General features: G+C 34.1%; 1 protein-coding gene and 1 long non-coding RNA gene across 2 annotated transcripts; one reads left to right on the top strand and one right to left on the bottom strand.

The window, feature by feature from the left end:
• Window positions 1-550: 550 nt before the first annotated feature.
• On the bottom strand, window positions 551-954 carry LOC148761414 (uncharacterized). The gene is made up of 2 exons (XR_016027512.1): window positions 770-954; window positions 551-663 (listed from the first exon to the last, which is right to left on the bottom strand). It is a non-coding gene; the product is annotated as an uncharacterized LOC148761414 (long non-coding RNA).
• A 2901-nt stretch (window positions 955-3855) lies between these two features.
• LOC108662701 (putative disease resistance protein At4g27220) lies at window positions 3856-13286 on the top strand. Its single transcript, XM_088808210.1, has 11 exons — window positions 3856-4455; window positions 4851-4944; window positions 5185-5325; window positions 5458-7378; window positions 7676-8531; window positions 8782-9036; window positions 9288-9542; window positions 9793-10047; window positions 10854-11597; window positions 12870-13029; window positions 13149-13286. The coding sequence occupies exons 4-10, from the start codon at window positions 5469-5471 to the stop codon at window positions 12954-12956; spliced, it is 4362 nt and encodes a 1453-aa protein (XP_088664336.1). The 5' UTR covers window positions 3856-4455; window positions 4851-4944; window positions 5185-5325; window positions 5458-5468; the 3' UTR covers window positions 12957-13029; window positions 13149-13286.
• The last annotated feature ends 853 nt before the right edge of the window (window positions 13287-14139 follow it).

Below are 14139 nucleotides of genomic sequence, written 5' to 3'. Positions count from 1 at the left end.
CTTTTGAGGAAGCTGATAGTGTTCTTGCAGTTACTAATGGTAACCTGAAGGATACATGGATCTTAGATTCGGCCTGTTGCTTCCACATATGTCCTAGGCGTGATTGGTTTACAACTTATCAATCTGTTGATATGGGCACTGTACAATTAGGAGATGATTTCTCTCTCTCAATTGTTGGGATTGGCACAATTCGAATCAAGATGTTTGATGGTATAGTAAGGGCACTTGAGGTGAAACATGTACCTAACATGAAAAAGAATTTGATATCCTTGAGTTTGTTAGATAAGAAGGGTTGCAAATATAGTGGCCAAGATGGTGTCTTGAAGGTATCTAAAGGAGCCTTAACTATCATGAAAGGTAAGTTATCCGGTGGCCTTTATCGTCTAGTGGGAAGTACGATTATTGGAACTGCTTCTGTAGTCTCATCCCATGATCCTGATGATGATGTTACACGTTTATGGCATATGAGATTAGGTCATGTGAGTGAGAAAGGAATGACAGAATTGAGTAAGCGTGGTTTACTATGTGGTCAAAAGACTGGGAAGATAGATTTCTGTGAACATTGCATCTATGGCAAACAACACCGAGTGAAATTTAGCATTGCTACACATCGAACCAAGAGTACAGTAGACTACATCCACTCAGATTTATGGGGTCCTTCTCCTGTGGCATCAAAAAGTGGATCATTATACATGTTAACATTTATTGATGATTTTTTAAGAAAAGTATGGACGTATTTTCTGAAGGCTAAAAGTGAAGTGTTTACCACCTTTTTGCAATGGAAGGCATTGATCGAGAAGCAGACAGGGAAAAGGATCAAGCGCTTTCGAACAGATAACGGTTTGGAATTTTGCAAAGGTGAGTTTGATATATTCTGCAAGAATGAGGGAATCATTAGACATCGCACTGTCATCAAAACACCACAACAAAACGGTATTGCAGAACGGATGAATAGAACACTTGTTGAAAGAGCAAGATGCATGCTTTCTAATGCTGGTTTATCTAAAGTATTCTGGACAGAAGCTATCAACATGGCTTGCTACTTGGTAAATCGGTCTCCATCAACTGCAATTGAATTAAAGACTCCCGAGGAAGTTTGGTCAGGTAAACCCGCTGATTACTCTATATTGAGAGTATTTGGTTGTCCTGCTTATGCTCATGTAAATGATGGTAAGCTTGAGCCGAGGGCAAAGAAGTGCATATTCCTAGGCTATGCATCTGGGGTAAAAGGTTATCGACTGTGGTGTACTGATCCGAAATCCCCAAAGTTTATGTTAAGTCGGGATGTTACCTTTGACGAGTCTGCATTACTTCATGGGATAAAGTCTAGAATTGCAATCTCATCAGACCAATAAGTGGACAAGCAGGTGGAGCTTGAAATCAATGCTCCTAGGACAGTGCAAGATGATAGTGAAATCCAAAATGAATCACAAGAGGAACAAGAATCAGTATCTCATATACAACAACGAAGCATTGCTACAGATAGATCTAGAAGGATTTCAAAAGCTCCTCAGAAGTTTGATGATTTTGTTACTTGTGTGGAGCGTGATTTTGATTCTTATGTTTTATCTGTGGCGGAAGAAGTAGAGACTAATGAGCCTTACTCTTATCGTGAGGCAATTACCTGTATCGAGTCTTCTCAATGGCTAACTGCTATGAATGAGGAGATTGAGTCTTTACACCGAAATCAAACATGGGAGCTTGTGAAACCACCTAAAGGCCAAAAAGTTGTGGGATGCAAATGGGTCTTCAAGAAAAAGGAAAGGATCCTAGGGGTTGAAAATGCTAGATTTAAAGCACGACTTGTGGCAAAAGGGTATGCACAAAGAGAGGGAATTGACTATAATGAAGTATTCTCTCCTGTCGTGAGGCATAGTTCAATCCGCATGTTGCTTGCTATAGTGGCATATTTTAACTTTGAGTTGGAGCAACTTGATGTCAAAACAACGTTTTTACATGGTGAGCTTGAAGAGCGGATCTACATGCAACAACCTGAGGGATTCGTTGTTCCAGGTATGGAAGATTGTGTATGTTTACTTAAAAAGTCATTATATGGCTTAAAACAATCTCCTAGGCAATGGTATAAAAGGTTCGATATGTTCATGGAGGCACAAGGGTACACTAAAAGTGTACATGATGGTTGTGTCTACTATAAAAGGCTTCCAGATGATTCGTTTATCTATTTGTTGTTGTATGTGGATGACATGCTTATTGCCGCCAAAAGTATGTCAGACATTGATGTTTTAAAGGAGCAGCTTAGTGGTGAGTTTGAGATGAAAGACTTAGGTGATGCAAAGAAAATATTGGGTATGGAAATTGTCAGAGATAGACGAGCGTCGAGATTATGTTTGTCACAAAAGAAATACATTCAAAAGGTACTAGAACGTTTTGGAATGCAAGATGCTAAGTCTGTGACTACTCTATTGGGACTACACCTAAAACTTTCAACTGGTTTATCACCACAAACGGAGGATGAGAAGGAGTACATGACTCGTGTTCCTTATGCTAATGCAGTGGGTAGCATTATGTATGCTATGGTATGTACTAGGCCTGATATTTCACATGCTGTTAGTATGGTTAGTAGATTCATGGATAAACCAGGAAAAGGACATTGGCAAGCTGTGAAGTGGATCTTTCGATGTTTAAAAGGCACTATAGATATTGGCTTAGTATATGAAGGAGGTGCAAACACTAGTTGTAATGTGGTTGGCTTCTCCGATTCAGATTTTGCTGGTGATCTAGATAGTAGAAGATCTCAAACGGGGTATGTGTTCACTCTCTCAGGATCTGCAATCAGTTGGAAAGCAGTTCTTCAATCAACCGTTGCTTTGTCTACAACTGAAGCTGAATATATGGCTGTGACCGAGGCAGTGAAGGAGGCTTTGTGGCTTAAAGGCTTGGTTAGTGATCTTGGTTTTGAACAAACACAAACAATTGTGTTTTGTGATAGTCAAAGTGCTATACATTTGACTAAAAATCAAATGTTTCATGGGAGAACCAAACACATCCAAGTCAAGTGTAACTTCGTTCGAGAGATTATTTCTAAAGGTGAGATTGTAGTAAAGAAAATAGCTACAGATGAAAATCCGGCAGATATGCTAACTAAGTCAGTTTTCTGGGATAAAGTTCAAGCATTGCTTGGACTTGATCGGTGTTCGTAGTGCTTGAGGCCCATTGGGGCAGTGACGGTGTCGACAGAGATTGGTTCGTAAGGTGGAGCTTGGTGAATTCAAGCCTAAGGTGGAGATTTGTTAGGATAGTCTTGAATTGTGATTTAATTAGGATTGTTTAATTCTAATTAAATTAGTATATCTTATAAAATAGTCTTTAAATCTAGTTAGATTAGAATAACAATTCCTAATTCTATTAGGATAAGATTCCTAATTATATTAGGATAAGGTTATTGTATTTGATACTATAAAAGGACCCTATGGGTTAAAGAATAATAATCACCTAGATTTAGAGAGAGTGATTTAGGTGTACGTGGGATAAGGGTTATGAGTTTGAGACTGTTCTTGTAATCTCCTGATTTTTCTCTTAGTGAATTTTTCTCTGTTGTTGTGCCCGTGGACGTAGGTCATCAAAAGACCGAACCACGTAAATTCTTGTGTTCTTGTGGGTGTGCTTGATTTCTTTCTTTCTTTATTCTATTGATTGGGTTAGATCTTGGGCAATTCTTTAGAGGTAATTCCGCAATTTCCCAACAAGTATACATCTGCAAACTTTACACCCAAGATTAAAACTAAATTATTTTCTACGTCCAACTTAAAAGATTTGGGCAGGCTAAGCTTTTGAAAAGTAGGTCATTAGTCATTATTAAAAGAGAATTTACCAAGTAATGCTCAATTACAAAAGAATCATAAATAACACTGAGTTCATGTTTTTCATTCAAAAATATTTGAAGCAGAATTTCAAAAATATTCTATACACTAACATCCTCGCAAGTCCCATCCTCTTTCCATAACCCTTCCTGGAAAGCCAACCAGCAGAGCATCTCCATGACTCCGTCCTTTTCTCTTTTTCTTTTCTAATCCGTCTGAGAGAGAATTAGTCAATGATAAGGCAAAAGACGTTGGGCACTTGTCTTCCGCTTAGCATTTGAACAAGAAAAAAATAGTAACAATAAAAAGAAAAAGAGATTCCAAAGAAAACAAGTCTTTTCCTTAAGAGTTTCTACTTTCTATGTTCACCTACTGCTTTTCTTATCAGAAGCAGAATTATAATCTGCATGCATTCTAAAGAAGATAAGTGAAAGTCTTTTTGTTTTTTTAATTTCCTAGCCTTCTGATCATTGCAGTGCAAAAGTTTATTATATCTACTACAGTTTTCTTTGAACTCAAAAAAAAAAAAAAGGAAAAAAACTTCACCGACTTTGTCAGTGTCTGTGATATATTTTGGCTGGATCAAAATAGAAGCTCCGTCTTGCCTCCTCAAAGTTCATGTATATTTCCTTTGGTATGTAAATGTTCATCCTTTTCTTCTGTGGTTTTAGATTTGAGAATAGATATTTGCAGGTTTAGATGCATTGACACATTTTCTGTTTTCAAATTAAGTTGTTCTTTTGATCTTAGGTTGACAAATGTTTGTTGTTTCTTAATTCCCTCTGCGAGTGGGCTTTTGCTATTGTATTACAAACTTAATTTCTACTTGAGTTTTCTTCGACCAATATAGAAAAGCTTGGCCTTGGCTCCTTAAACTTCATCTTTCAGTGGTATATATGTGCATCATTTTCTTCCATGGCTTATTTTTGTCTTGGTTTTTGCAATTGAGTATACATTTGCAAACTTTACCTGCAAAATTGGCACTTAATTATTTTCTATGTCCAAATTAACTCTTTTGATCTTATACAGTTACACTCCACCCATGGCATTTGTGTGAAGCAGAGAGCTAGAAACTTTGTGTTTGTCTCTTACCCTTTCACATTCAAGTGTTGAGAATACAGAGGTAAGTTCCAAGAAAAGATTTCAGTACCTTCTCCACTATTAATTTCTTTTTTGTAAGCTCACCTCTTTGCTTTAGGGAAAGAAAGGCGATACTTTAAAAAAAAAAAATCTTGCCTTAAGAGTTCTCTGTTTACTTTGCTTTTTCTGGTTTCCTTTGTTCATTTGTATCAGAAGCAGAATTAAAAAGAAGATAAGTGAAAGTCTGTTTTTTTTTAATTCCTTGATCTTCTGATTGTTGCAGTGCAAAGTTCATTTCTGCTTCAGTTTTCTTTGAACTTTAAAAAAAAAAAAAAAAAACCTTCACCGAGTTGGTGAGCTTGGTTAGATCAAAATAGAAGCTGCTCCGTCTTGGCTCCTGAAAGTTCATCTGTAGATTTCCTTGGTACGTAAATCTTCATCTTTTTCTTCTTTGGTTTATTTGTTTTCTGTTTTCAAATTAAGTAATTCTTTCATCTTAATCAGCTTGAGAGATATTTGCAATACTTTTTACTTTTCCAAATTGTTTGAGTCTCAGATCATCAAAGAATGGCTCTTGATTGTGTTACCTCTGCTATTGCCAATTGCGTTGGGAACCTGGCAACAGAATACGCATCACCTTATGTTGGCTACTTTTTTCGTTTTGGCAAAATTGTTGAAGATTTCAAGAACCGGCGAAATGAACTTAAATCAAAAAGAGATGAGGTGAAAGATGCTGTCGATGAGGCTTTAAGGCAAACTGAGGTAATTAAGAAGGGCGTTGAGGAGTGGCTAACAAAGGCAGAGAAAGAATTGGATGAAGCTCAGAGTTTGGAAGAAGAAATAGAACGTAACAAGTGTTTCAATTGGTGTCCTAGTTGCGGCTGGCGATACTGCTTAAGCAAGAAAGTAGCGAAGAAGACACTTTCTATCTCTGAACTTTTAGAGGTTTGTAACTTTCCACGAGTTGGCCATCGTCCTCCTCTTCAAGGAATAGAGCTCTTACTACCCAAGGATTTCATGCGTTCTGAATCTTCAATGTTAGCTTTCAATGGAATCATGAAGGCTTTAAAAAGTGATGGTGTGACAATGATTGGATTGTACGGCATGCCAGGAGTGGGTAAAACAACTTTGGCGGATGTAGTGCTGAAGCAAGCTACAGAACAAAAGCTTTTTGATAAGGTTGTGAGTGTTACAGTATCCCAAACTCCAAACCTCAACGAAATTCGAGCAAGGATTGCAGAACTCTTTGGTTTAAAATTTGAAGCCAGTACAGAAAAAGGAAAAGCAGAAGAGTTATGGCGAAGATTAAAAGGCGAGAATAAGATTCTCATAATTCTCGATGATGTTTGGAAGGAACTTGAATTGCAAATTATAGGAATTCCATTCGGTGGTGAACACGAGGGTTGCAAAATTCTTTTAACTACACGTGATCAACAAGTTTGTTGTAAAATGGATTGTGAAGAGGAATTTAAACTGAACATTTTATCTGAACATGAAGCATGGGTTTTATTCAAAGATAAAGCTGGTCTGAAAGATGACTCTCCCACCTTGAATGTAGCGCAGGAGGTTGCTCGTGAATGTGGCTGTTTGCCTCTTGCAATTGTAACTGTGGCAAAGGCTCTAAAAGGTGAAAGTCTAGATGCGTGGAGAGCAGCAAATAAACGACTCAAGAGCTCAAGACATTTGGATAATGAACATGTTTGTGGACGTATCTATAGATGTCTTCAGTTTAGTTATGATTATTTGGATCAAGATAATATCAAGCAATGTTTCTTGTTGTGTTCCCTTTTTCCAGAAGATTATGAGATTACTATTGAGTTGTTGACTATATGCGGAATTGGTCAGGGATTGTTCAATAATAATTACTTAATGGAAGACTTAAGGAGGGAAATTCATCTGGCACTATCAAAACTCCAAAAGTCTGGTTTATTATTGGAAGCTAATGATAAAGAGCATGTAAAAATGCATGATGTGATTCGTGATTTTGCTCATTGGATAACATCGAGAGGGGAAAATATATTCATGGTAAAAGATGGGTTGACAGAATGGCATATGAGTGAAAGGTTTGGATGTTATACGGCAATCTCCTTGTGGAACATTGAGATCAATCATCTTCCTAACAAAGTGGAATTTTCAAAACTCAAGACTTTGTTTCTCAAAGGAAAGAATTCATTGAGAGTTTCGTGTGCCTTTTTTGAAAGAATGACAACCCTCCAAGTTTTACTTCTCCAAGATGTTGTACTCACACTGGAAGCACTTAAATTCTTGACAAATCTTCGAACTCTGTGCATTATAAATTGCGAGCTTGAGAACATCTCATCATTGAAGAATGTGGAAAACCTTGAGATTTTGGCATTGCTAAAGACTAATATTTATGGGCCACCAAAAGAAATAGTGGGATTGCATAAACTAAAATCACTATATATTTCTTACAGTGGAGTGTCGTTAAGCTATTTCCCCCTTAACTTGCTATCAAGGTAAAACTGTTTATTTTATTGTTTTCAATTACGTATTTAATTTTTAAATTATTTATTTTTTATTATTTACTTTATTTGATTTTGACTATCACAAACATATATATATATATAGCATGAGCTTTTAGTCACTCCTATTATTATGAAACATTGCAACCTGTAGTACAAAAGTAGCTTTAAGAATGAAGAAATAAAAAAGTTAATGTTATCTTATTCATTTCATTACCTTGCTATTTTATCATTCGGTTGAAAGTGCTATTATATATTGCATTAATAACATTTTGTATTGGTGTGTAATAGGTTGGCGTCACTCCAAGAGCTACACGTGACAAGTGAAAACAATGTCAACTTATTGGAGCTAAATTCTTTGTCTGGTTTGACTGCATTAACACTGAGAGTTTCTTCTCATCAATGTTCTCAGGAAAACTTTGTGTTCCCTAAACTACAAAGCTACAATATAGCTGTAAATGACTATATTCAAGATTTGGCGGGGCTGCGCTTGAGAACCTTGAGAATTAAGCATTTCTCATCCTCATTAAATGCATTTAAGGAGCTGTTTTGCAATGTTGAAGATCTTACTCTGTCCCAAGTCCCAATGGAATACAAAAATATTGTCCCAAATGTAGATCAGCGTGGACTAAAGGAATTAACTTCTCTTGAGCTTTCATTTTGCACTCATCTGGAATGCTTGATCGATACAACACGAGAACAAAGTCCAACCACTGCATTCTCTAATTTGGTGAACTTACACATTAGATTCATGACTTCTTGGAAAGAGTTGTGCCATGGTCAATCACCGATTAGCTTCTTAGAAAAGTTAGAAACATTGAGCATTGTCGATTGTAAGCAGTTGCAATCAGTGTTTCAAATGAATTGGCTTTTTGAAAAGGAAGAAAGTCTGACGCGCACAATCTCCAATTTAAGATGTTTGAAGTTGATGTCATTGCCAGCATTAGAGAATATATGGAAAGAGCCAACTCATCATATAAGATTACAAAGTCTGAAGGAAGTAACAATTGATAGTTGTGATAAACTAAAATCTGTCTTCTCACCTTACCTTGTTCAAAGTCTGTTGCATCTAGAAACACTCGAGATATCTAAATGCGAAAAATTAGAGCAAGTCTTTGCTTTTGACAAAGAAATGGCTGACCCAGAGGTACCTCTTATCTCTCCATTTTTCTTTTAATAATGCTCTCGTATATTGTTTTTCTAATGATTTTTTTGAATTATCAAATATATAAATAATTACTATCTAATCTTTCTAAATTATTAACTTTTAATCCCTCTTTTTACTTTTTTTTAACAAAATGTATTTCTACTCAGTAATTAAGATCAAGTATAAAGAACTCATTTTCATTATTTATTAATTAATAAATTTTATATTTTCTTTATATGAGGTAAAACAGGTAGTACCACTCTCAAATTTAAGAAGGTTGGAACTACAGTCATTACCAGCATTGGAGAGCATATGGAAAGGGCCAACTCATCATGTAAGGCTACAAAGTCTGAAGGAAGTAACAATTGATGGTTGTGATAAACTGAAATCTATCTTCTCACCTTACCTTGTTCAAAGTCTGTTGCATCTAGAAACATTTGAGATATCTAAATGCGAAAAATTAGAGCAAGTCTTTGCTTTTGACAAAGAAATGGCTGACTTAGAGGTACCTCTTATCTCTCCATTTTTCTTTTAATAATGCTCTCGTATATTGTTTTTTTAATAATTTTTTTGAATTATCAAATATATAAATAATTACTATCTAATCTTTCTAAATTATTAACTTTTAATACTTTTTTTTTACTTTTTTTAACAAAATGTATTTCTTCTCAGTAATTAAGATCAACTATAAAGAACTCATTTTCATTATTTATTAATTAATAAATTTTATATTTTTCTTTATATGAGGTAAAACAGGCAGTACCACTCTCAAATTTAAGAAGGTTGGAACTGCAGTCATTACCAGCATTGGAGAGCATATGGAAAGGGCCAACTCATCATGTAAGGCTACAAAGTCTGAAGGAAGTAACAATTGATGGTTGTGATAAACTGAAATCTATCTTCTCACCTTACCTTGTTCAAAGTCTGTTGCATCTAGAAACACTTGAGATATCTGAATGCGAAAAATTAAAACAAGTCTTTGCTTTTGACAAAGAAATGGCTGAGCTAGAGGTACCTCTTATCTCTTCATTTTTCCTTTAATAATGGTCTCGTATATTGTTTTTCTAATGATTTTTTTTTAATTATCAAATATATAAATAATTACTATCTAATCTTTCTAAATTATTAACTTTTAATACTTCTTTCTACTTTTTTTTAACAAAATGTATTTCTTCTCAGTAATTAAGATCAAGTATAAACAATTCATTTTCATTATTTATTAATTAATAAATTTTATATTTTTTTATGTGAGGTAAATCAGGCAGTACCATTCTCAAATTTAAGAAAGTTGGAGCTACAGTCATTACCAACATTAAAGAGCATATGGAAAAGGCCAACTCATCGTGCCATTGGACTCCCTTGCCTACAAGATTTTCAACTTGTAAACTTGATAAATTTGAGTTCGGAAAACTTTCTCATCTCATCACCATCCTTGGAGAAGTTGAAAGTTTGCAACTGTCCTAAATTGAGAAATTTCACTATTCAAAAAGAAGTTAATGAGCAAATTCAGCTAGAGGTATTTCTTTATACACTTTTCCTTCAATTATGGTTTTGGATTTTGCCTTTGAGCTAAATCTTTTTTTCAACACTCACAAACTAATCCAATTATATTTTAAAATTGCAGCACAAAAATTTTATACTATTTATTTTGAAAAACAAATTTTAATTTGTTTGTGGGGATCTTTGGGGTTTCCTTGTCCTTGTTTCTGAATTGAGGTTCATCATATTTTTTCTTCACGACGACAAATCTTGCTTTTTTTCTTGTTCAAGCTTCCTTTTCTTCTTCGATTCTAGTTTCTCTTGCTTTCTTTGATTCGAATTTTCTCTTTCTTCTTCAATTTAAGTTTTCTTTTTCTTCTTGGCCATGAGTTCCCTTTTTTTTTATTCAAAGTGTTTCTACTTTCTGTTGCAGACAAGAGAAACAGATTGAGAAAGTTAGGCTTCCGGGGGGTTCGTTTCTTTTATGTTTTTTTTATGTAATTTAGGTAAATTAAAAAAAATTAACACTTTACCACTTTATCTATACTTTTCAAATCAACATGCTTAAAGAAAAAATGACAAAGAAAAAAACACAAGACAAGGAAAACCATAAATGGTTTTATTTTAAAAATTAACAGAGAAAACTTGAAAGAGGGTAGATGTCTTTGGATTCCACTTTCAGAGCATTTCATGAAAATTTTGGATTTAAATTTTGAAACATATAAATGTCCTATCATTAAAAATGTAGGGATTTTTTGTGAATCGGCATCTAAAAAATTATGAGTAATATTTGCTCATCTATTCCCAATCTAATAGAAAAGGAACTTATTCAGTGACATTTAGTGGTGTCTGTATTTGCAGGAATTATATCTCTCTATGTTGGTGAATAGCTTTCAATTGCGTATTTCAGCCAACTGCAATCAAGAATATATAGCAGTTGGGAGTCATGAAGAAGTATTCCAAGTTCATGGGCGTATAAAGAAACTCCTCCTGGAGGATTTATCTGAAAAGTGGATTATATGGAAGGATGTCGCTCAGGTTGTAACTCTTGAGAACCTTACAATTTTGAAGGTGATTGATTGTAAGAGGCTAAGATACATATTTTCACCTACAACTGCTCAAAGTTTATCACGGTTGGTCAATCTAGAAATACAAAATTGTGATGAATTGGACCAAATCATTGCTGAGGATCAAGTTTGTTCATCATCAGATGGTGATCTCCAACCTATAAGCTTTCCTAATTTGACCATGATTTCTGTTCAATATTGCAAAAAGTTGAAACGTCTCTTTCCTCTTGGATCTGCTCGTTGTCTTCCAAAACTTGTTACGTTATGGGTTAAAGGGAACTCTAAATTGGAGCAAGTATTTGAACTTGAAGATGAAGCAGAAGCAACAACTGAAAAGGAGATAAAGTTTGATGAACTATACAGTTTATCACTTGAAGAACTGCCAAGCCTCGTTGACTTCTGCCCAAGGGGATATCACTTTGTATTATCAGCTTTGGATGATTTGAGAGTAGAAGGATGTCCCAAGATGACTACAGGTTTCTTCATAGATACAAAGCAATATGTGCACGCCAAAACAGAGGTATACACCCTGAAAACTTTAGTCTTGTCTATTTTAAGGCAAAATCTTCAAAGTCTTTAAATTACTTAAATGATTGAGAATGACACTACAACCAAAACTTAGTCTAGAATATCACTTTTAATGAATTTGGCCTAAAATGCTTATAATTTATAATATGCCTATTTCACACATCAAAAGGATATCCTGTGCAATCACCCACTTGTTAAGGAGTTTTGATGAAAAATTCTCTGACTATGTTTCCACCTTAGTAAACCATTTGTTAAGCCAATCCCAACCTTTATCCTTGAGCTCTTCCAACAGCTCCTTATCCTCAAAGGTTAGCAGAAATTCTTTGAGAGACAAGCTCCTCATAAGCAGCCCTGAAATGCCCTCTATTTTAAATAATTCCATTAAATTTGCTAGATCTGAATTACATTACGTTGTTACCACAGCACTTATCTTCAACCAAAGCATGTTTTCCATGCTTTTTCAGACATTGAAAATCATCTCCTCTCTCTTCATTTGAAGCTCCACCTCTTTCAAAAGCACCTTTCAATAACAGAGCATAAGATGGCTTAGTGAATAAAACCAAGTTGTCTCAAAATCCCACTGCAGGTTCCGTTCCTAATGTGGTTAACACTAGGTGCATCAGAAGCTTCCTTTTTGCTTCCTTCTTCAAAATGAATCATGGCTTCCTTAGCTGGCTATATTGACCTCTAGCCTTTGGTTAAGAAGCCAGACTCCATTTAAATTTTGGACTGCTCTTCTATCCTTATTAAAATATCCAAATATGATAAAAGGATACCTCTAACTGTATTTGCTTTTATTTCTCCCTACAATGTATTGACAACCTTTCCAAATTGATCCCAAATCCTTTGAAGCCATCTTCATGGACTTTTGCAAGAATATTATTCACAAAAACTAAAAATACCTTATTCATTCTCCTTATCCTCCCAACATAATCGTTATTGATGATTAAGAGTTTTTATTGTTGATTTGTGAATTAAGTTTAAGATTTTATTTAGTATGTGCAAAGGCAATTAGAGTCTTTAATAATATTATACTACATAATTTTTCAAAGTCTTTACTAAAATTACTTAAATGATTGAGTAGTACACTGCAACCAAAAGATTGGTATAGAATATCACTTTTAGTGAATGATTCCATTACTTTTAATGAATTTTTGGCCTAAAATGCTTATAAATTGTAATATGTCTATTTTTTCTTTAACCCTCATAACATGTAACATTAATACTTTTATTTTACATTCCCTTGTTTCAATTGTTTAAAAAGACACCGCAACCAGTTAAGCAAGACGCCAAGACCATTCGACGGAGCAAGAGCCTTTGTGAGCTACCACCTTACAAGGAAGAACTATGAGATGATTGCAGGGGAAGTTGCAAAGGCATGTTTAAACATCAATGAGTATGTTAGAGCCATTAACTAAACACAGGTAGATCAAAGGCTACTTTCCATTTTCATTTCTCTCACTTGTTTGCCTAGTCCTAATCAAGTTTTAGTGGTTTACTTGTGCTAATCTTTATTATTTACATAAACAAAAAAAAAAAACAGGTAGTTGAAATTATTGTGCTTTGGGTTGATCAAGATGTTGGCTTCACAGAGTTGTCAAGCAAAGGGATCACTTGCTTTCAGTAATTTACCTAATCAATGTTATGTTTCTCACTGCATCCACAATTAGTAGAAGAATAAGCTTAAAATTCTTCTATTTCTTATCCTTATTTCTATATTTTAAATCAAGACATGGGAAATTAAACTTTAATTTCCCTATACAAGCCAAGTAGATTTTTATTTTATGAAGGTTTTAAGTGATTTATTGAAATATTGAGAGTTTGATTAGTACTCCAACCTATAAGATCTGGCCATGGTAGTAAAGTCCAGGCAACAAGTTCGCAAGAAGCATTTAAAATGAAGTAATTACTCATTGATAGAAGAAAAATTTACCAAGTAATGCTTACAATAAAAATTATAAAAAGGGATTGGACCATTTCTGCATGCACTTAGAATTATTAAGTTCAATTTAATTTCTTTTCTTACCATGTTGTACTTTTCTTACCATATTAAACGACTACTATATAAAATTAAAAATTCAAAAAAAAAATTTAAATGTTTAAAATTCAAAATTTTATAACTTTACAATGTTCTTAAAAATAATGATCAAAGTCAGAGTTTATTTAACAAAAAAATCAATAAAGAACAAAGATAATGAGACGTAGGGAAATGATAAAAAAAATTTCCTATTTAATAGATTAAGAAATAATTTATCAGACATCTTCTAAATCATCATAATTATAAGTCATAAAATTTATAAAGGGAATAAAATAAAATAATAATTAATTTTTATACCATAAAAATATATTAATAATTTTCAAATTTCAATTCCATTTAATTACTTAATTTTAAAAAAATTTTGCTATGCTTATTAACACCAAATTTCAATTGTCTATAAAAATTCTTTTTTTAAACTTTTTTTATTACATCCTTAAGAAACGTTTTTTATTAACAAAGAAAAAGAATTTTAGCCCAAACTCAGCCCAATCTAGCC

The sequence above is a fragment of the Theobroma cacao genome, chromosome 7 (genome assembly GCF_053813885.1).
Source record: "Theobroma cacao isolate CCN51 chromosome 7, ASM5381388v1, whole genome shotgun sequence".
NCBI classification, from domain to species: Eukaryota; Viridiplantae; Streptophyta; class Magnoliopsida; order Malvales; family Malvaceae; genus Theobroma; species Theobroma cacao.
The sequence above is the reverse complement of the archived record's forward strand: the minus strand, read 5'-3'. Positions and strand labels throughout refer to the sequence as shown.

Excerpts from the sequence above, each read along its gene's own strand:
- LOC108662701 (XM_088808210.1), top strand. The coding sequence starts at position 5,469 with ATGGCTCTTGATTGTGTTACCTCTGCTATTGCCAATTGCGTTGGGAAC. Across the intron at positions 8,532-8,781 it reads AAGAAATGGCTGACCCAGAG|GTAGTACCACTCTCAAATTT; the intron begins GTACCTCTTATC and ends GAGGTAAAACAG. Across the intron at positions 9,543-9,792 it reads AAGAAATGGCTGAGCTAGAG|GCAGTACCATTCTCAAATTT; the intron begins GTACCTCTTATC and ends GAGGTAAATCAG.